This window comes from Erpetoichthys calabaricus, chromosome 5 (genome assembly GCF_900747795.2).
Source record: "Erpetoichthys calabaricus chromosome 5, fErpCal1.3, whole genome shotgun sequence".
Lineage (NCBI taxonomy): Eukaryota > Metazoa > Chordata > Cladistia > Polypteriformes > Polypteridae > Erpetoichthys > Erpetoichthys calabaricus.
The window spans coordinates 214,956,773-214,978,851 of record NC_041398.2 but is presented as its reverse complement, the minus strand read 5'-3'; the positions used below and the strand labels follow the sequence as shown (position 1 = coordinate 214,978,851).

General features: G+C 40.3%; 1 protein-coding gene across 1 annotated transcript in view; it reads right to left on the bottom strand.

Moving 5' to 3' along the window:
* alpk2 (alpha-kinase 2) overlaps nucleotides 1-22,079 on the bottom strand; it is a 61,639-nt gene that overhangs the window by 21,469 nt on the left and 18,091 nt on the right. The window contains exons 3-4 of the mRNA XM_028802509.2: nucleotides 20,047-21,583; nucleotides 4,411-6,604 (exon numbers count right to left, since the gene is read on the bottom strand). Of these exons, the coding sequence (XP_028658342.2) occupies nucleotides 4,411-6,604; nucleotides 20,047-21,583 (3,731 nt within the window). The remainder of the gene's footprint in view (nucleotides 1-4,410; nucleotides 6,605-20,046; nucleotides 21,584-22,079) is intronic.

The following is a 22,079-nucleotide window of genomic DNA, read 5'->3' as shown; positions in this document are numbered from 1 at the left end:
GGTAATTCACAGTTTGTTCGAAGTCGATACAATTCATCTGGTGAGTATTTTAGCTTTGTAGATGTGATTGTATTAGATAGCAGAGTAGACACAGTAATCCATGGTAACCAATTGAGGTTTATCATAGTAGATTTCCAAAAATTACCCAAGCAAATTCCAGATTGGCAGCAAAGCAATGTACCCCTTGTGTACCTACTCGGCCCAATTAAAATAACACATTAGCCAGTAGACCGTCACCACTGGGATTTCCACAAGTACTCAGCAATTGACAAGAGGCAGTTTCCACCACCTATTCATCAAAGCTAGATACATGAGCAGAGAATCAACGAGAGAACTTCCATTTACCCACACAGATTTCTGCCAGCAGAGAACAGTTCTGCGAGGGCTCATGCTAAGGCTGAAAGAAGCAAGGGACAGGAATATCAGTTTTTAATCCAATGCAAAGGCGAAGGCAGATCCAATGCAAAAGGCATAAAACGAGTAAATTCATCTGGTGAGTATTTTAGTTTTGTAGATGTGATTGCATTAGATAGCAGAATAGACACAGTAATCCATGGTAACCAATTGAGGTTTATCATAGTAGATTTAAAAATCACCCAAGCAAATTCCAGACAAAGAGAAAAAAATACACAAACAGAGCAGCGGCAGACAGAAATGCCAGCGTTCACTTCCGGTTCCAGAAAATCTGATTGTCTGGTTCCTCAAAATTCTCTTTATGTACTTTTATCAGTTTTAGGAATCCCAGAAGTGCCCATTATCTTCTGTCATCTTGGGTTCCCCTTCCACTCTGAGATGCAGGAGCACCTGGCCATGCTTTCTTTATTCCACTCATTTAAGGTGTGGGGCAGTGAAGCTTCTGAAGGCCAGCCACCTTCCCTGATGTTAGTTTCTAAACTGCATCTCACAAAGCTCAAGGGAACAGTGAGCCTTTCTAATGTGCGTTACTAACAGGAATCGACAGTGGATTCAAGAAATATCCTGACCTCTTCACTTTCTGCTCAGTTTATCATGTTGTAGATTTAATTTTAAATGGAGACATTTGCCATTTTTGCCTATCAATCAACACTCAGTAAATCATAATGACAACGTGAAAATTTGTTTTCAGAAAGGTTTGCAAATTTATTAAAAATCAAAAACTGAAATCACTCACTCATATAAGATTAGATTAGATAAAACTTTATTGATGCCATGGAGAAATTCAAAACGTATTCAGACCCTTAATTCAGAACTTTGTAGGATCCCCTTTGGTAACTTCAAATCTACTTGGGTAAGTCTCTCCAACCGTTACACACCAAGATTTGGACAGTTCATCATATTCTTCCTAGCAGAAGAATCTCTCAAGCCCCAGTAAATGGGTTGGGACGCGTCTGTAAATTGCCATCTTCAGGTTTCCCTATGGGGTTTAAGTCTGAGCTTTGAAACAGGCCACTCAAAGGCAGTCGGAGACTTGTCCTGAAACCACTCCAGGCAGTGGCATAGCTCGGAGGGTGCGGAGGGGGCAGTCCGCCCTGGGCAGCACATTTTTGGGGGAGGCATTATAGGCCAAAAGGCTCAGTGCAATTCATGTGTAAGCAGCAGGGTTCGGAAAAATATCACTCATGAATGAAAGAAGTCAAAAAATGTATCAACAAATGCTTTAAAACTAATTTTCAGACTGTCCTTCTGTGATGGCATCAGACACAGCAGTTGAAATTTATGAGGCAATAACAAAAATAAAAATAAACATTACACCGATAATAATTTCTAGGAAGATAAACAACTAATTTGTAATTTTGTTTCCTTATCAATCCAAATGCATTGTTGCTTTGTGCAGAAAACATCCCCACCTATCACTTGTACACTACACTGGTTCCGGTTTTCACAGCGTAATTATATTAAACTAATAAATAGAACACGGCTTATCAGTGCATCTATACTATATTCTTGTCTAGGTGATGCTTATAAATAATTATATGTGAAAAATTATTGCTGTTTCTCTATATATGAACTAGGGAGTTACCCCCCTACTCGCTTCACTCACCAACCCCCCTGGCCTATGCTACACGCCAGCCACTTCTCATCTCTGCTGCTCGTGTTGTGAAGAGGGGGGCTGAAAGCACCACAAGGAGACACGGTCGCTCCTCCGAAACCCCCTCTTAAATGGTGATACAATGGGATACAAACACAGTTTTTTTTTTACCTCTTCTTTGCTCGATCAGCTGCTGGCTTGCTGCTGCTGCCGTGCCATGTGATCTGCATCTCACGCGGCACTTCAAACATTTAAAAGCCTGTACAGCAGTTGTCTTTGTCATCTACTCTTTGTCTTTTATTTCAGCCCCAGAAATGGTTAAATCTCTTGACACAAAGTCTCATCTCACGGGATGTGAGTTCTTGATATTTTAGTTTATAATTTAAAAACGGAATAAGAATCTGAAAATCTAACAACATCACATTAAAGTTTGATAAATTCTAAAAAGAATGATACCAAATATATATACGTAGGTTTTAAATTATGCCTGATTTAAATTGTGACATTAAAACATCACATAAATTTGTTGCACTTTTAGGCTTAGGATTTTATATATAGAGAGTAGATAAATCTATGCAAAATGTATCTTAATTTTTCTCTATACATCATTTTAATTTTCTATTTAAATATGTTAATATATTCAGATATGTTATAGGGCGACAAATTGAAGCACCGCCCCGCCCTGAGCGGTACAAACTCTTGCTACTCCACTAACTCCAGGGTTGTCTGGGCTGTATGATTTGGGTCATTATCTTGCTCAAAGGTGCCATCACACCAGTCCGAGGCAGCATGCGTTCTGGAGCAGGTTTTCTTCAAAGACCTATCTGTGTTTGGCTGCTTTCTTCTTTTCTTCCACTCTGACCAGTCTCTCTGCCCCTGCTGCCAAGGAGCATCCCATCTCAGCAGATGGTTCTTAGTCATGTTTGTCTTGCCTAGTTACTCAGTTTGGCCAGATTTCCAACTCTAGGAAGAGTTCTGGTGGTTCCAAACATCTTCCATTTCATAATTATTGAGGCCACTGTGCTCATGGGGACACTCAAAGCTTTAAGTGTGGTTTTATACCTTTATCCTGATCGATACTTCACCACAGTTTCATTACAGAGGTCTGTAGGGAGGCCTTGGACTTCATGACTTGGTTTTCGTCCTGACATGCAGTGTCAATTGTTGGGCCTTCTATACGCTGGTGTGTGCTTTTCTAAACGATGTCCAATCAACTCAGTTAGCCACAGATGGACTCCAATCAAGTTCTACACACATCTCATTGGAGAATTAAAGCAAACAGGAGGCACATGACCACAACGTGGAGTGCCACAGAAAAGGGTTTGAATATTTATATGAACGAGAGATTCCAGCTTTTGATTTTAAATAAATCTGTAAACCTTTATGAAAACACTTTTTCACTTTGGGTTACTGAGTGTAGATTGAAGGAGAAAAATGGCAAATTTATCCATTCAAAATTAAATCTACAACAAATTAAATTGTGCAAAAAGTGAAGGGGTCAGAATAATTTCTGAATCCACTCTGTATGTAACATAAAGCACATATGTTATGGACACAACAAGGAAGCCCAATAAATTTTGTGAGCAAGAAAACAGATTAACCAGGAGATGATAACCAAAAGGATCAGCAAAAACTGTCAAATGAGTCAAAAAGACTGTCAACCCCAAAACATATTTGTTATTTAAAGGGCAAAAGACCAAAGCAAACCTGACACTAAACCTTTAGAGATTTGTTGGGAACACTGACTATCACTAAGGATTTTTTCAAACAGAGTTTTATCCAATAAGATATACTGAACGTGACAGTTGCCACCATTTATAGACCAGAAGGTAAGTGACTTCATTCGCTGCAATGATCACAATCATGTGTCCCATCTGGAATGGTGTCAGGAAAATAAAATAATCAAAATCATAAGACAAATCAAACTATTCAGAATCAGTCTGGAAATGCACAATTAAAGAAAAAGAATACATTTTAAAAACTGAGCCAAAAAAATGTAAGAACTTTAAGAAAAAAAATGTAATAAAAATGCACAGTCATAACACTATGTTACCGTAAAGGTGTCTACTTTGTGAGTTTCATAGTATACCAAGTTAGCGCATAAGTCAACTGCCATCAATTTAATAAATGAAATAATAATATACTCTTAAGGAGAAAAGTTACAAGATTAACAAGGTCTTTAATAAGTTAAAGAGTGTTATGGTCCTTCATTATAAATATTGGTTCCTTTCCATTAATGCATGGAGTAACTTGTATTGCATGAGTAGCCATAACTAGAAAACACATTAAGTAAATGAGAAACAAAGATGAAAGCCACACATCCAAAATACAAAGATGCCCACCCATCCTGAAACACAGTTAAAGAGACAGCGGCACCCCCAAGTAATCTGTTGTGGCCTTACCTTTGTCTTCTTGGTTTCCTGGTGGTTTCTGGGTCTGCATTTCATCTTGATGATGTTTCTTGTGACTTGTCTGTCCAGCGGCTCTTTGACATTCTTTATTCTTCAGCTCGATGTGTTCATTTCCTCCCACGCACTTTTTCTGTGTTTTCTTGTCTACTAGGCCTGCCGTGGTTTTGTCATCTGGGACACGCACATGTTTGGCGAGTTCTTCACTACCCTGGAGCACATGTGGCTTAGGGACAGCGGGCGTCTCTTCACCCACCGAGTGTAAGATTTCCTGCTCTGACATGATTTTTCCTTGTGTTCTTAAGGGGATGCCCATATCATTTGAATGGGCACAGTCTATAACAAGGTTTGCATTTTTTACGACTGAGCAATTGCTGGCAGAAGCTTTATCATGAAGTTGTGTTGAAGGCACAGTTTGTCCTTTGAGTTTTGAGCCAGTTTGCTCAACATTCTCCGCTTCTTTTGCAGGAGATACTTTACTTTCTTGAAATTCTTTGGGTAATTTGACTTTTGATTTTGCCGTGGATTTTACTTTTCCGACGGTTAACTTATTCAGACTTTGTTCTTTTTTTGTGCCACATGAAGAATCAAAGTCGCTTGATTGTCTTTCTAGTTTTTGGCACTTCTGTTGAGAAATTTCAAGGGCGGGTTTAGCCAGGGCAGGCTGAGATTCTTTAGAGCTAGACCTTGATGATGGATGCTTAATGTGAACTGTGCCTTTCCGGGAAGTACTTGTTGGCCTCTCTTCCTGGAGATGTACCGGTACACCTGTCATTTTAGTATCATTCTCAGGATTCTGAAGCTCTGATTTCCGTGAAGCATGTTTGGATTTTGTCTCCTTCTGCATGGAGACTTTGTCATTTGTGTTCCCAATGTTCATTGTAATGACTTTAAATTTGGAATTTCCTATTTTTGTAGATTGTATTGTGGGTTCCAGTTCAGCCGCTGCCTTGTTTTCCCCTAAATCTTTAAAATAATAAGAAGTCTTATTAGGACACTTTACAGCTTGTGATTTTTTACATGACGATGTTTTATCATATGCAGACAAATGATCATCCTTTGTGGACATCTGAGTATCACCAAGAGAAGTCTCTGAGAAAGGAGGGTAGATACATTTTGGATTAGTGAACTTTATGCAACAATTTGGTGAAGCAGATTGAATTACTGCCATACTCTCATGTTTTATATTCTTTAAAATTTCAGTTTGGACTAGGTCTTTATGTGGAGGGCTACACTGTGGTTCTTCTTTTGTTGTCTCCTGTGTATTGAACTGCAAACCTGGTAAAAACGTTAAATCTCCCTTTTGTTTAGATGAATTCCTAGAGCTCCTTTTGTTACTCTGAGATTGAATTGTGTGTGGACTGCAATTTAAATTTTGATCGTTTTTTAAACCTTTTATAGGATCCCTCTGCGTTTTCCTTAGTTTTTCTGCTTTGAAATGCTGTGAAATGTCTCCTAACATTTCATTTTCAATGTTATCATTGTTTTTGTCTATCTTAAGTTCTTTCATTGCTGTGATTTCATTGAGAGGCGCACTTGTAGTCCTAGGTGTTTTCTCCTCTGAAGTTTCTGAAAGCTGAGCATTTACATCATTGTAGAGACTAGATTTGTTAAAGTGTTCTCCTTTAATGGAAGAGCATCCAGAGTGATTTCTGTACAGCGACTCTAATTTTGGGATGATGTCTTGCTTGCTATAAAACGTATCTGGCTTGAACAGCCCATAATGAGTTGTAGTGTCTTCCACCTGAGTGTCAGCACATAACTGCTTATGGTCTTTGCTAAACTTGTCAGAGTCTTTTAAGCTCTCCCATGGTTTCTTTGGCCCTTCTGTGTCAAGGCTCCCTGTTAGTTGAAGGTTCACGTCACTATCATAATCAGATTTCTGGGTTATCAGTATCTTGTTGTCAATCCTGAGATCAAGAGTAGGTGTACCAGGTTCATTGGTGACCACTGTTTTTTCAGGCTTTCCTTGCTGTAAATTATCTAAGAGACGCTGTAGCTGGTCACTCACTTTATATTCCTTGCTGTGTGAATTCCGATGAATCATCTGTTCTATTTTGTTCTTTGTTAAAAAGGAGGTTTGCTCCCCTGATTCCATGGTGCTCTCTTCTGAATGGCTAACAGGGTGGGCATCTCCATGCATATCACTGGAATCTGAAACTTTATGATGGTGTGTTTTTGGCCTTGTCTATACAGTAATCAGAACAAGAAACAAAAAAAGACATGTCATTAATGTATTTGTCAAACTTCCATGATGCTTTTTTCTCCCTAACAAATTAAAGCAAAAATATTTGTAACATAATTTACTTGAGTGTAATTTGCAGAATAATAAAATACTGTAAATAAACAATCTGCAAATTATTGTAAGCATTAGTCACAAGGAACGAGCCAATCTGGATTGAGTACCAGTGTATTACTGGGCACACTCAGATACACAGTTGAACTCTTGCATACCGGATCAACATAGAGGTCCTTAACATTAGAACATTACAACAATTTTTGACAAGAACAGAACACTCAGCCCAACAAGCTTGTTAAATAACATTGGGTTAAGTTTCGAAGGTTCCGAAAGTCTTACTCTTTACCACAGTAGTTTATTCTATGTGTCTGTTGGTTTTGTACGTGAAGAAAAACTTTCGAACGTTTCTGTGACAATTTCCCTGGGCAGGTTTCCATCTGTGTCCCAATGTTCTTTTTGAAGAAGTCATTTGAAAGTAGCAGCTGGGGTCCACTGCACTAATTCCTGTCAATCATGTGTCACACGAGGACGTTGTATGGACCAAGGTAATTCCAGGCCTGGGGGTGGCAGGGTGCACTGAAACTTCTCCTGCTATCTCTACGGACGAGCCGTGGAAGAACCTCTCTGATTCAGAGCTGATGACATTGCTTCCGGCACTCAGCATGATGTCACTTCCAGTTCCAGCGCCCAGAAGAATGTCACTTTTGGTGCACACACTGACGTCGGAAGATCATCACTTCTGGTTCCCTTACATCACTTCCCGTCTGATCTCTTAAAGCCACCATCTTTGGAAACCCTCACCAGTTATGCTTTGGCCTCAGTATTGTGAACATCTCTGTTCTTTTCAAAAACTTTTTACAGCCAGGAATATTATATGGATGGCTGCCCCAAACCTTTTTAAGTGTGTCGAGTCTGTTCATTTTCACACGTTACCTCTTAATGTCAATTTACTTAAAGGAAAAAGGTTCACCTTTCCAATCTCTCCTCATAATTCATACCTCATAGTCCTGGAATCTGCCTATTTGCTTTTCTCTGGACTTTCCCTCAGGCTTACTATATCTTTTTGTAACATGGAGACCAAAACTGCACACAGTTTTCCTGATGAGGTCTCACAAATGCGTTATATAGCTTAACCTCCTTGACTTGTATTCTACACGCTGTGCTACACAATCTATCATTTATTTTTAGAAGAATTAAGAGGATAGATCTGGCAAACTGGACGGTTCTAATGTTCTACTGATCTAAAATGTTTTCTTGACCATGATTTTTGTTTAGCAATTAGGGTTTGGCCCAAAAGTTTTATCATCTCAGTTTCGACCCTAGTCTGTTTTTGGTTACATTTCATCTTCCAGTTCTTATATCTTAAAGTATCCTTCCTGTCACTTTATGCCAATATACAAGCAAAAAATAGGTAGCCAAAAGAAAAGCCACGCAAGCATGGAGTAAAGTTGCAATCTCCACACAGTTTTAAACCCACTATTCATGAGCTGTAAGCAGCAGAGCAAACCACTGCGCCCAAATGAAATCTCAAGTAATGAGAAGTCAAGTAAAATGATGCCTTTTATTAGCTAACTAAAAAGATTACAATATGCAAGCTTTCGAGGCAACTTCCTTCATCTCATTACTTGAGATTTCATTTGGGTGCATTTGTGTCACACATGTGCGAGTAGGAGGAAGCTGAGCGGACCAAGTCAAGGTAATTACCCGCCAGGCCAGAGGGTGTCAGGGTGCACTAATCCCACTTCTGTTATCTCTGCAGGCCAAATACAGAAACACCTACCAGACGCACCGCCAATGACGTCACTTCTGGTTCCGGCGCAATGGACAACATCACTCCCGGTTCCGACCATGGACGATGTCATTTCTGGTTTTGGCCTTTAAAGCCGCCATCATTTCTTCAGCACATCAGTTCAATTCAGGACTCAAAACAATGCACATGCTAACAAAACCCATTTGCAGCCAGCAAGAATACATGGGTGGCTGCCCCAAACCTTTTTATGTGTGTCGAGGCTCTTCTTTTCACACATGGTACAACACCCTAGTATTATATCTCAAATAACAATTGTTGAGTCAGACTTGAAAAGCAAACTCAAACAAAATTCTCAAAATAATTGAGAAAATCAGCATCTCATTTAAAAGTAACTGTGATGGACATGTTATCTTTAATAACACTGTTTGACTTTATAAGGCTGTATGTGTTATGCATAATCTGACCAGAAGAGAACTGGGTGTCAATGATGTTTTCTGCTGACTTCCACATTCCTTATAATGCTTTACAGTCCTAAGCGGAGCAGATGTTGTCTTATGGCGTAATGTAGCCAATGTGGATGGACTCCTCAGATGCACAAGTTATTGAACTTAGAGGGAAACGTCCTCAGACATCAGATGAGGTAAAGACTTATGTGAGTAGTTTTGATGGTGGCTGAGATGTGCTGTGGTCAGTTTGGACAATCTGTGATGGTGACTCCAAGAAATGTGAATCCTCTAACTCTCTCCACATCCATCCCTGCTAGTATGGACAAGAGTATGGTCTGAAGTTTACAACCATCTCAGCTCCGTGATTTTGTTCACATTAACAGGGATTATTGACTTGGCACCACTGTGTCAGAAAGCAAATGTGTTCTATGTAAGGTGAGTCATTTTTGCTGGTAAAAGATGGTGGTGGAGCACTCTGGCTATCAATTTGTTTTGAAATTTTGAAGACAAATCTTTGCTGTGTGTGCTTAAATGTTCTTTGGTTAGGGATTTATCTTTGCTTTGTTTGCTTGCTGAATTCTCCTTGATTTTTTGACCTTGATTCTCTCTTTCCCCAAACACTGATTAGTATGCTGATCTTGTTAACTTTACTGGTTTTGACCACTGCCTGTCTAAGGCTCCAAGATTACCTTCTACATAGCCCTTTTAAATTCTTGTTCATAAAATGCACAATAATCTCGGCACAGGCTCAGTCTATTCTTATCAATAAGAGAGAGTGTCAACTTTATAGATCTCTTCAGAATTGCCCTCTTCACAATGTTTTCTTTGCACCTTCACTGTCTGTCACCAGTGTTTTTGGTGTATTTTATCATCTTCTGAGCCCAAGGTTTATGCGTCCCATGTCCCATGTAAGGGTTGGTGGTGGATTTTGCATTTAGGATAGGCAACTGAAGTAAGACCTTGCGGACACCCAAGGGCTGGTGTTTCCCTCATTTTTCTGTTAAGATTAGGATAGGACTTTTGTTGACCTGGGGGCTTTTCTTGATTTGGCAGAATCAGAATCAGAACTCACCTTGTTGACCAGATACAATAAAGTGTACTAGGAATTTGTCTTGATAGCATTAGTGCAGCATACAAGGAGAGCACAGAATACAAAAGATAAATATCCTCTTTAATAAAATCCCTGTTTGCGTCTAGGTGTCCGTGTGTGTGTGTCTTCTGGTGAAGTGCGCATGCGTGGGGCACGGTGCGATGCGCGATATTACTGTCAGAGAAAGTTACAGGCGTTTTTGCGGAAATACAAACCAGTATTACTGTGAGAGGAAATTAAAGGTACACAATACAGTGACGCATATTACAGCCAATTACAAGCCAGTATTACTGTCAGAGAAAATTAGAGGCATATTACCAATGCGCACGCCTGTATTACCGCCAGAGAAAATTAAAGGTATATTACAGACGTACAAGCCAGTGGACCTACAAGACAGTATTACTGCCACAGAAAATTAAAGACACACAATACACGGCGGCAGCCCACGAAGAACGGTCAGCTCAGCAAGTAAACATCAACAAAAGAAAGGCTGAAAGACAAAGAAAAATACGACCAACAAAAAGAATGAGGTCAAGGTCCCTTGCCATTTAATATAGACTGTTCCTACTAATGTTTATGCACTACTGTTCTAACGCCTGTTATTGTAACGGGCTTAATGACTATTAAGAGAATAAAATATAAAATGATAAAATATGATGCAGTATGCAAGGTCAATACAAAAAAAATTAAAGAGATAGTATGATTAAAATGTCCAGGCAGTGTAGTGTGCAGGTGTACATACTGTAGATATTGAGTAGAAAGATCAAACCTGATTAGTAAGAATAACTGCACATGGGAAAAAACTGTTTAGGTGACATGTTGTTTTAGCTCTCACTGCACAAAGATGTTTGAAGGAGGGGAAGTCTTTGGAACAGGTGATGCCCTGGGTGAGTCAAATTAGCAATGATCTTTGGGACCCTCTTCCTTAGCCTGGACATTGATGGATTAAAGACCAGAAGTCCATGTGACCGTCATCATCACGTCCTTCCAGGAGAACCCTGAATATAATGAGGACTGATTGAGGTCATTTATATTAGGTAGAATGCCTAGAGGGGGCTGGGCGGTCTCATTGCCTGGACCCCCTGCAGATTTTATTTTTTCTCCAGCTGTCTTGAGTTTTTTTGTTTTTTCTGTCCTCCCTGGCCATTGGACCTAACTTTTATTCTATGTTAATTAGAGTTCTCTTATTTTAACTCTTATTTTGTCTTTTTTTTCTCTTTCTTCATCATGTAAAGCACTTTGAGCGACATTATTTGTATGAAAATGTGCTGTATAAATAAATGTTATTGTTATGAACACATATAGGACTTCAGTGTGCGGTAAGTTGCAGCCTATGATTCTTTCACATGCTTTGATGATGCATTGCAGATTGGCCTTCGCCTGAACAAAGGCAGCACCAAGCCAGACAGTTAGAGATGAGGTCAGAGTGGACTTGATGATGTCTGTGTAGAATTGGACCAGTATTGCTTGAGGGAGATTGAATTTCCTCAGGTGACACAAAAAGAACATTCTCTGATGGGCTTTCTTAATAATACATGTGATGTTATTGTCCCACTTAAGGTTTTGTGACAGCACTGGGCCCAGAAACTTAAATGATTCAGTCATCCTAACGGCCATTTATAGCAAGTGATAGGTGAGCAGGTGTCAGTTTTCTGAAATTTGTGATCATCACCCTCAGTTTTTTTAATGTTAAGGTCTGTAGTACTAGGGTGTTGTACCATGTTAGCCATTATGGATGTAGTGAGAAGTCTAGCAAAATGACCCCTTTTATTGGCTAACTAAGATTACAATACGCAAGCTTTCGAGGCAACTCTGGCCCCTTTTGCAGGCAAGGTCCAAATTATTATGGCTGCACCACAATGTCAGATTTTCCCCCTTTTGTCTGTATATGAACTCATCATTGTTGGAACTTTTGCCTATTAGTGTTATGTCATCTGCAAATTTAAGAATTTTGACAGATGAATCGCCCCATTTACAGTTATTTGTGTAAAGTGAGAAGAGTAGTGGGGAGAGGACACATCCCTGCAGTGCACCAGTACTAAGGGTCAGTGGGTCATTCTCAGCTGTGAGTTGTTCCTTTTCTACCTGTTTTATATTAACAAATACAAATAGGCAGGCAGTGTGTTGTAGTGGTTGCAGCTTTGGCCTTTGAACCTCAAACCCTGAGGGTGTGGGTTCAAATCCTGCTGACACTGTGTGATCATGAGCAAGTCACTTCTCCAGCATATGCTTCAATAAAAAACAAAGGAAATATAAGAAGTTCACAAATATTATAAAATGCCTTGGTAAATGTGTCAATTAAATAATACATAAAGGAGACAAGTAAAAGATCCCAGTCGATATCATAAGCTGACATTTGAAGGCTCCTTTTGTTAATGTGGTGTGAGATATGGCCGGCCATTCATCATGGCCAATACCCCCAAGCCGCCAGATGGAGCCCTCCTTGCAGCATGGAGGTGCCCCGAATGCCAGCAGGGAATCATGGACAGTGGAGTTATAATGCACAGCCCTGCTGGATACCATGGGGGCCGCCAGGAGTCGCTGCAGGGAAGCCCAGGGATTTATATTTTCTGTATACCCCGGAAGTATTTCCAAGCCACGGGAACAGAAGAAATGATATACTTCCGGGCTGAAGAAAAAGAGAAGTTTTTACCTGACCCGGAAGTGCTGGATAATCACATGGACTGAGGGCTCAGAAGCACTTCCGGGTCGAGGACTATAAAGGACTGTGGGAGATCCCAGACAGATGAGCTGAGTTGGGAGGCAGGGTGGCTAAGCGTCTGGGAGTGGAGGATTATTTGATTATTGATTATTGGTTATTTGTATAAGTATTGTGGAGAGGAGGGTGCTTTGTGCATTGTATTATTATAAACTATTATTTGGACTTTTATCTGGTGTCTGACGGCTGGTCTGAGGGTTCAAGGGGTTGGCAGTGCCTCTATTTGTCACAGTGGCCATACAATATGAAGACCATATTGGCACACAGTGAAGCCACAATCAATGACATTACAAGTACCCTCCTCCTTATTTCATGTTTTCTGTGGTCAATGACAAATCAGCTTGTTTATGGCTGATTTAAGAATTTAATATTTCTATTTTAGCTTTTCTGAATTTTCTTTCATGCTTTCTGGCGTCATGCCCAAACAACAGGAAGTGTGGCACTGATGTAACTGATAAAGCGAGCACTAGGTTAAATAAAAGTGAGTACTGCTATATTCTGCTGCACAAATGTTAGGTGAATTTGTAATTTTTAATATTTGCGGTACTGGGGGTAATAACCCACAGAGCTGCCACTCTTAACATCTCTGATTTGTAATTTCAAAAAGCCTCCATGACTTTCTCAGTAGAATGGTGGATAACTGTTCTGGTATCATAGAACAGACTGGTTCCTCATGTCACCACCCTGAGACTACAAACTTAAGAATAAATCCTTTACAAGTGACTGCCATGTTCCATTGCTAGATACAATTTCTGTTTTTGTAATACTCCTTTGCTTAGGGTCCAACGTTAAGCAGCACCTCCTCAACCACGCAGCTGTTGGGTATAAAGTGTCTTACTTGGCATTAAGGAGCGGGCCATTATACCTTTATAAAAAAAGCGTGCTCTTTTTTATAGCTATAAAAGATCTAATTTTACTTTCAGCTACAGTTCACACATCAGAGTGATGTAGACGCTGACATCCTCCAGCGCTGGCACCCTTCTCATTTCCTGATTGATGTGCGCTCTGCTAGGTGAGAGGTTATGCAACTAAGCAGCTCCTACCCAACCCGAACACTTTTGCTCAAGGTCAGACAGATTCTTCTATTTCTGTTACTTGTTTTGTTCTTCTTGTAGTGTATCTGGCCATCAGCTCTCTGCTTTAAAATGTGACTAAAGTTTCACTTTCAGTAAACATGCCATACTGTGGGTTATTTGTTGTTTGGTGTTGTTTATTTGCACTAATGAATTTATGTGGCACATTTGCATGTATTTTAAATATTATGGAGTTAGTGTGGGGCTGCATCAGAAAAGTAAAAAAAAAAGTTTGAAGGTTATTTGTGTGTTGAAAAGAAAAGAAGGTAAAAGACATAACATGTTGGCCGTGTAACTTCATCAGGTGTGCAACTGAAAAGGACGTATACAGCAGGAAAAAGGGATCAAAGTCAGGGCAGATGAAAGAAGAAAAAGAGACTGTAGGTGAGAAAAGCTGCCATTAGAGAAGACGAACAGAAAAATGAAAACGTTAGTCGATCATTAAGACCTACAGACATGTGTGGTCCCAAGGCTGAGTCCTTAGCTTCTTTTGTTTTTCTTTGAAAAGTGTCTTTGAAGCCCTGTGAAAGAACACAAACAGAGAGCACAGTGTGGCTATGATAAAGGGAAGTGAAGCATTCAACAAGGTCTCTGATTTGACATGCTACCTGAAACTGTATCAACTGTGCCCGGTGGAGGGTGGGAGACCAGCTGGCCTAGGTCATTCTGACTGCTACTAAGCAGAAACTGATTACCATCAGACCTAACTATTTGATTTGCTCGTTTCCATCTTCCAACAGTGGTCCTCCAGTAGTTTATTTTTTTCCTATGGCCCGTCATAGGAGTTTTTTGCTTTCTTCTCCTCCGTGTCAACTGGTTAAACAAGCACAGTCAGGAATCAAGAACTTCATCTACATCCTAAATCAACTGAAACCGCTATGGACTTGTCTGATTTGCTTTTGTATCTTTTTAATAACATCAAACTGTTTCTACTCAATGGGTTGCCATGTACATATGCCTAGGTAAAATGTAGATATATACTGTAAATATTTCAGTTAGAAAACCTTTTTCTGATAAGAGTGAAGTGGGCGGCACAGTGGTAGCGCTGCTGCCACACAGTATGAAGACCTGGGTTCACATCCCGGGTCCTCCCTGTGTGGAGTTTGCATGTTCTCCCCGTGATGGCGTGGGTTTCCTCCCACAATCCAAAGACATGCTGGTTAGGTGCATTGGTGATTCTAAACTGTCCCTAGTGTGTGCTTGGTGTGTGTGCCCTGTGGTGGGCTGGCACCCTGCCTGGGGTTTGTTTCCTGCCTTGTGCCCTGTGTTGGCTGAGATTGGCTCCAGCAGACCCCCGTGACCTTGTAGTTAGGATATAGTGGGTTGGATGATGGATGGACAAGAGTGAATGTTTGTTTTGCACTTTAGTGGTTAAATTTTGCTTAACAATACCTGGTTGATTTTGTATCTAGTATACTTAAATTTATTAGAAATTATTATAGAAATAATTAATGATAATAATCCAAGTAAATGTAGTATATCTGTTTTCGTTGAATAATCTGTGGAACGCACCTTAAAGTGCATGTAAACGAATGATAAGGTGCTATATTGTGAGGTTTCTGAACTCTTGTAGGACCCCCCAACAGGACATCACACTGAAGCGAGTCTGCTGTGTCTGTGGAGGGCTGCTTGTCCGCTGCTGAGGCAGAGTGCGGAAACAGCTACCAGCCGATCAAGATCGCTCTATACGTGCCTGTCGCCAATGGGTGATGCAAGGAATGTAATAAATGCAGGGAACAGTATAACTTGGCCACTGACTTGGCCCCAGGTGCTGTGCCATTTAAAGGAGAGTAGTAGTTCCCGCTGCAATAAATAACCCTGCTGTTCCTGTTTCAAGTTGAATAAAGTTGGTTTTCCTAAAGTACTGAGACTCAGCCTCGTGTTTTGGGGCGCAAGACAGTGAATCACATGCCACAGTATAAATAGTTATCATTATTTTGATATTATTATTAAATGGTCTGCTTGCCATCTCCTGTTTCACCTACAGTATGTAGGAAATAAGATAAGATTCAGACTGGCAAGAGGCTTGTTTAAATTACTAGAGAGATCAGATACAAGGGTATTGTTGGTGACATATCTGCAGGTGAAACAATGGTTCCTGCTTCAGTTCAACATGTCTGGTGAGGAATGTGGCTCTCCTATGTGAAGTGAGCTTGTGGAGGAGAAGTTTGCATAGGTTAGGTGGTTGATGGAAGGAGATCAAGGTGAAGTTAGGAAAAAAAAGATCTCCGCGTCTTGTCTGAGGGATGGGTGGAATGGGAGGACCAACAGAATGCGGGTTTTGTTGCTGGGGTTCGTCTTAGAGTGAATGTTATGTTAGGGTCCTGTCCATAATATGAGAAGAGCATCCACTAGAAAGAAAAAACTCCTCATTCCGAGTGCTTCATTATAAATATCAGCCTCATCGCTGCAGAGGTGGGGGTCTAAAAAACTTTGAAAGAGGTAAAGAGTTTTTAATATGTCAGGGATGGAAGGAAATGCAGAGAAGGTAACTCTGTGAGTCACTTGCCTTGTAACAGACGGACTTTTAAGTCCTGGAAAGCCGATAGAAACACTAATATCTATAAATTATAGGGTTGTGGTGGGAAACATTGACCATAAACCTGAGAGATGGATGGAAACTAATAAAATCATTAATGATTCTTGTAGCTGGCTTCTGGAGCAAAAGGTGACACCAACACGGTTGTCAGTATATCTTTTGTACAGGTCTGGTACAAAACCCAGGTAGGAAGAAAAGAAATGCTGTTCCCCCCGACCAGTCAATGAAGATGTTGGCATAGTTAGGTCCCACTCTAGTACTCATTTAAAATATTATGTTGGCTCTAATTTGTGGACTGGGTGGCACTGAGGTGCAGTACGGCTTCCTCCCAGTTCCAGGATTTGAAGTCCAGGCCAGCCATTGGCTATGCTAACTTTGAATGTTCTGCCTAAGTCCATGTAAGTTTTCTGCCAGTGTTCAAAGATGTGTGTGCAAGTAATAAATGAATGAAAAAATCAAGCAGACTTCTGAAGTGTGCTAAATAAGGTGGTCAACAAAGGTGTTTTTGTGGCAGTGAAATCAGAAGGGGAGATAAAAATACACAGTTTTGGAATACCTTGGCTGTAAGGGCAATCTTGCAAAGCCTGTTTTCATGTAGTCCATGGGGGATTATGGAAGAGTTATTAAGTAATAGATGTCTACATTGTTTGTGAAATGTTATGAATGAGTAATAATTTTAATATGATGAGTTCCTAGAAGGAATATTGCTCAATAGAAGGACATATGATCAATTAGATTTCCTTCCACATGGCCTGCTTATGAGCCAGCAAAACTTGCATATGTTCCGTATGGATGTCTCTACTGGTGGGCCAAACCAATTTATCTACCAGTTCAACAGCCTCTCATCCTGGGGTTCATCATAAACACATCCTCATTGTCTGTCATTGCATTACTATGCCACTACCAATGGCCCTTTAACTATACAGTTGCCAGCAGGCGCTCTTGGAAACTGATATTACAAGGACTATGGTGGTCCTACCTGACCCAGAAGTGCTTCCTGGGGCAAGAGATTAAGCACTTGAAGTACTCCCAGGTCTGGAGTTAAAAGAGAGTTCTCCACCATTCTACTCAGGAGGAATTGGAATCGGGTATGGAGGAGAGAGTGGAGGTGGAGGAATAAAAGGAAAGATAAAGAAGAGAAGGAGTTGTGGTGTATTGTGAAAAAAGAGGCCACTATGAAGGTATTATTTACATTAAAAGGACTTAGAGTTGGTCATGCAGTCAAACTGACTAACTGGGCAACAAGGACCTTGGTTAGGGAGGTGACCAAGAACCCAATGGTGACTCTAACAGTGCTTCAGAGGCCCTCTGTGGGAGGGGGGAAACTTATCAGAAGGAGAACCATTTCAGTAGCACTCCATTCATCAAAGATGTGTGTCCCATATGGGATGGAGGGTCAGGTTGCAGTCATTTTTTTGCATCAGAAAGTATGGCACTTATCCTGTCCAGATCAGGCATGAAAGTAGCACACAAGCCTACAAACACACTGCACACAATCCTTCTTAATGCTAAAAGCATGTAATCAGCAGCAGAGATATGGAATGTGGTTTATAGCATGTCATATAATGCCTGTCCAGCGGTACAGTATATCAAAAATACTTGCTATACGTATGCAGGTACATTGCAACACAGTCAGAAGATAAGACCTACAGTCTCTGATTTACACACATACAAGTTCGACCAGACACACATTCAAACGGGACTCAGTGCAAGTAAAATTCAAGGCTAATACTAAAAGTGCCAGAGAACTGGCTGAAATGTGGCTATCTAATGAAAACGCCATTAACAGACATTTGGACATGAACCCAACTTGTGCAGGCTTGAAAAGAAGAGCATGCAAATAATCAATAAGTTTTTATGACCAACACCCTCCGAACCCCACCTCATCAATCACTTCTCCCACCTCATCCACCTGTCCTCCCCTCTTTATTTGCTATATATTGCCTTGGGTTCCTGTAAGTCTAATCATTTTTAACAGATGATGATTCGAATTAGGAATCGAAAGCTTTGGAAAAAAAATTATTTTAAGATATGTTATTCATTTGCTCCCTTTGTGGATTTCCAGCTAAAGATATATATATATATATATATATATATATATATATATATATATATATTGTGGCAGACGGCTGGGACACCTGGAAGTACCCGGAGAGGTATAATACCTCCCCTGGACCATCAGAGGGCCGCCGCCCTGGTCTAAATGGGGGCCATTCCTGTTGGGGCCCGTGGCCACCGCCTGGACAATTGTGGAGCCCTGGATGGCAGCACTTCCGCCACACCAGGAAGTGCTGCCGCATGATTGTCAGGAAGAACCTGCAGCACATCCCAGTGAGAGATAAGAGAGGCCGCCTCACTCCATTCGAGGAGCCGGAGTCGGGTGGAAGAGGATGGCGCTTTCAAGGAGTGGAGTGGAGGCGGCAATAGAGTGAGGAGAAAAAACAAGCTGTTTTTGTGCTAATTTGTGTACTGTGTTTGTGCTGTGTAGTGTTGTGTGAAATAAACGTGTGTGCTTTTGGACATCTGGCTGTCTCTGTGTCTGTCTGTGTCCAGGCATCTTTCACAATATATATATATATATATATATACACACTATTGTATATACCATATATAGTTACTGTACAGTATGTACATGAATATACTTATATAATATGTGTGTGTGTGTGTGTGTGTGTATATAAACACGATCAGGGGTGGGCAATTTGAGCAGCTACGAGAGTGTGCCTAAGTGCACTGTGTCACTGTGACATTCTTTTGAGTTAATTAAGTTAATAAAGCTATTGAGTCAGTAAAGCTATTAGAATAATTAATAACCTGCATGTCTTTTTCTATATGAACAACTGTAAATTGTTTTGCTCACCCCGTATATATATGTATATATATATATATACACATACACACACACACACACTGTTACTGTTACTGTATGTGCAGTAACTATATATGTGGTATATACAGTAATGTGTATATATATATATATATATATAGCTATATATATGTATATATGTATATACTATATTTACATATATAATTGACTTTCTGAGCATATACTTGAAAAATCCAAAAAAGAGTAGTGTTTTCTTTATAATCCTTTTTTATTCCGAGTTGTTTAATTCTTCCAGTAACACAATGATCTAGAATGTTCTGAGGCTCCACACCACACACCTCACCAGACTTATGAGGGTCACTTGCGACAAGCGTATACATTAGTTACTGCGTGTATCGAGTTTCTGATTTTAGCTGCGCTTGACCTCCCCTGCCCCCTGAAACGTGCCACTCTTATCACTAAGCGCCGGTCTATAATTAGGGGACAATTCTGTTTATCTGTGCCTTTTTTTTAAATACTCGCATTTCTTTGGGGAAGCAGCTGTCGTTTCATGGCAGTTTGCTTCCTTGCTTAATGAAGGAAATGCTCAGAGTAAGTATTAAAGTCAATTTCGTTTCTCCCAAAGCTGTACAGAACATTGAGGTCCAATGTTCTTTTTAATTTTTGTTAGTTGTATTACTAGCTCTTACTTTTTTTTGCTTTTTTTTTAAAAAAGAAGGGTAGTTGAAATTCTGAATATTTTAAAAAAATATACAGTATCCAAAAAACAATTTGGTTGTTATTTTAATATGAAAAGCATGATGTAGGCAAATGAAATTTTAACCATCCACAGCAAATACTCCATTATAAATGACTCCCTTGAGCCAATGCATTAGCATGTGAAGGAGATACCAGAATACTGGGCGGACAATATAAAATGTGTTACTTTTCTGGACATGTGCACCTACCGCGTCAGAGACATCTGCGCCATGCTGTTCACTTGGGGCTGCTTGCTTGTCTGCCAGGGTGCGCTCGTCCCACTCTGATGTGCAGTCAGACGCTCTCCCCTTTTGTTGAAGCTGATCGTTCTCTTGCACTGCAATGCCTGGACTTTGTTCAGATCCACGGGTGAGGCTGATGTGTTTTTCTTTAGTGATAAAAGCATCTGGATGTCCCATCTTCTCTGTGTCCTGTTTAATAGAATAACTGCAAACGCGCTCCTCCTCTTCTTTGTGGCAGAGATTTTCTTCCTGCCCTCGTTTATCCTTTGCTACAAGTTCTATTTCCAAGCTTACCTCTTTGGCATATACTTTCAGATTAGAAGTGGAGTCCATTCTCTCTCTCTCCATGGATGTTTCAGCAAGGCCACCCCTCATTTCCTCCTGCTTCTGTTCAGTCAAACAGTTCCTTTCTTCTGCTTTGTTTTTAATGGCAATGGCTGTAAGCTCTTGTGTTTTTATTGTAGCCAAGTCCTCCTGGTGGGCCGTGACTATATGCACCATGTCTGCGTGTTTTCCAGGCTGGCAGTCTTTAGATGGGGCTTCTTGAACAGATGTCTCTTCTGCCCTCAACATATCTCGAGCGAGGCCATTGGTTGCCTCCATATCTGAGCTGTCATTTGATACCCTGGCCTGTGTTGGCTTTTCTGTGCTGTTGACACCGTGGCCCTTTCTTAATCTTAGTACATCATCAGGGTAGTCACTTTCTTTTAAAGTTGGCAGCTCAATTCCCTGCAGCCTTGCCTGCCAGACTGAATTGGCATATTCCGTCATGTGGTCAGAACATTCAAAATCTTCTGGATGATCACAACGAAAGTCATCATCTGTGACACAGTGCTCAGAAACAGCCAGCTCTGTAGGAACACACAAACCATTTTTGGAATTGGTCTCTGGGTGGTATTCAGTCTGGCTGCCTATATTTACGTCAGCCATTTTTCTGCAGCCAACAGGTGTTTCATTTGTAGCAACAGGTTCTGCCAAGTCACTTTCTTCAAGTTTGTGGTATGTCTTAGCTTCTGGAAGCTGGGAACTGCAAATGACGCCATCTTTCCCTAGATAACTGAAAGATGCCTGCTGATCATTCATTCTAAATGAGCTCTCTCTACTAATCTGCAGTGCAGTTGTGAGCTCCTCTTCCTGCACTGAATCTCGGCTATTACTTGTAGTGCTTGTCCTCTTGACAATATCTGCATAGATATTGGGTTCATCCAATGGCTGCTCCTCATTAAGGGACATCTGTGATAAACGATTAGTAAAAGCTGCTATGGAGCTTCCTTCCTTATCAGAATCTTCACGGCTTTCCTTTTCTGTTTTCATTGAGGGCTTGTCTTTAGTGTTGATTCCTGGTTCAAGTGGAGGATTGTTGTTACTCTGTGTATGTTGGAACAATGTTTTGAAAATGTGCATTCTTTTGAAATTACCCACTTCCAACACTGCAGAGCAACTTATTATGCCTTGAGTGTTTTGTGCAGACACTTGGTAAACTGCAGCATCCTTTTCTGCGCATCTGGAAGTCAGATAAGGAGAAAAATATTTATGTGTGAGGGTGTAAAGAATATGCAGGCAAACAGTAGCCATCTTTAATTTTATAAAGTTGGTACATAATCAGGTGTGTTATATAATGGCCCCTGAGGCAAACCTCCCCTCTAATATATCCTTACTAGGCTAGGGATGACACACTTAATCTACAAAGAATACAAATTACGATAAAGGCTTCACTTTATAATACTCCCATGATTCATTGCATCCTAGGAGCAGTGGACAAAATACAGTAACTTTAAAAAAATTAAATAAATAGAGCACATTATTTTTGGAAAAAATGTAAAAATGAAAAAGATTAGCTTAAAAACAATAAAATATTAAAACAATGAAAATATATTAATTCTTCACCACTTCTGTTTGATTCCCTCAACAGTGGGAATCTTAACTGAGTTTTTCAATTGTGAAACTAAATGTGAAACCAAATTATTTTGCTCATCCTGCACAATTCTTTTTAACTAAAA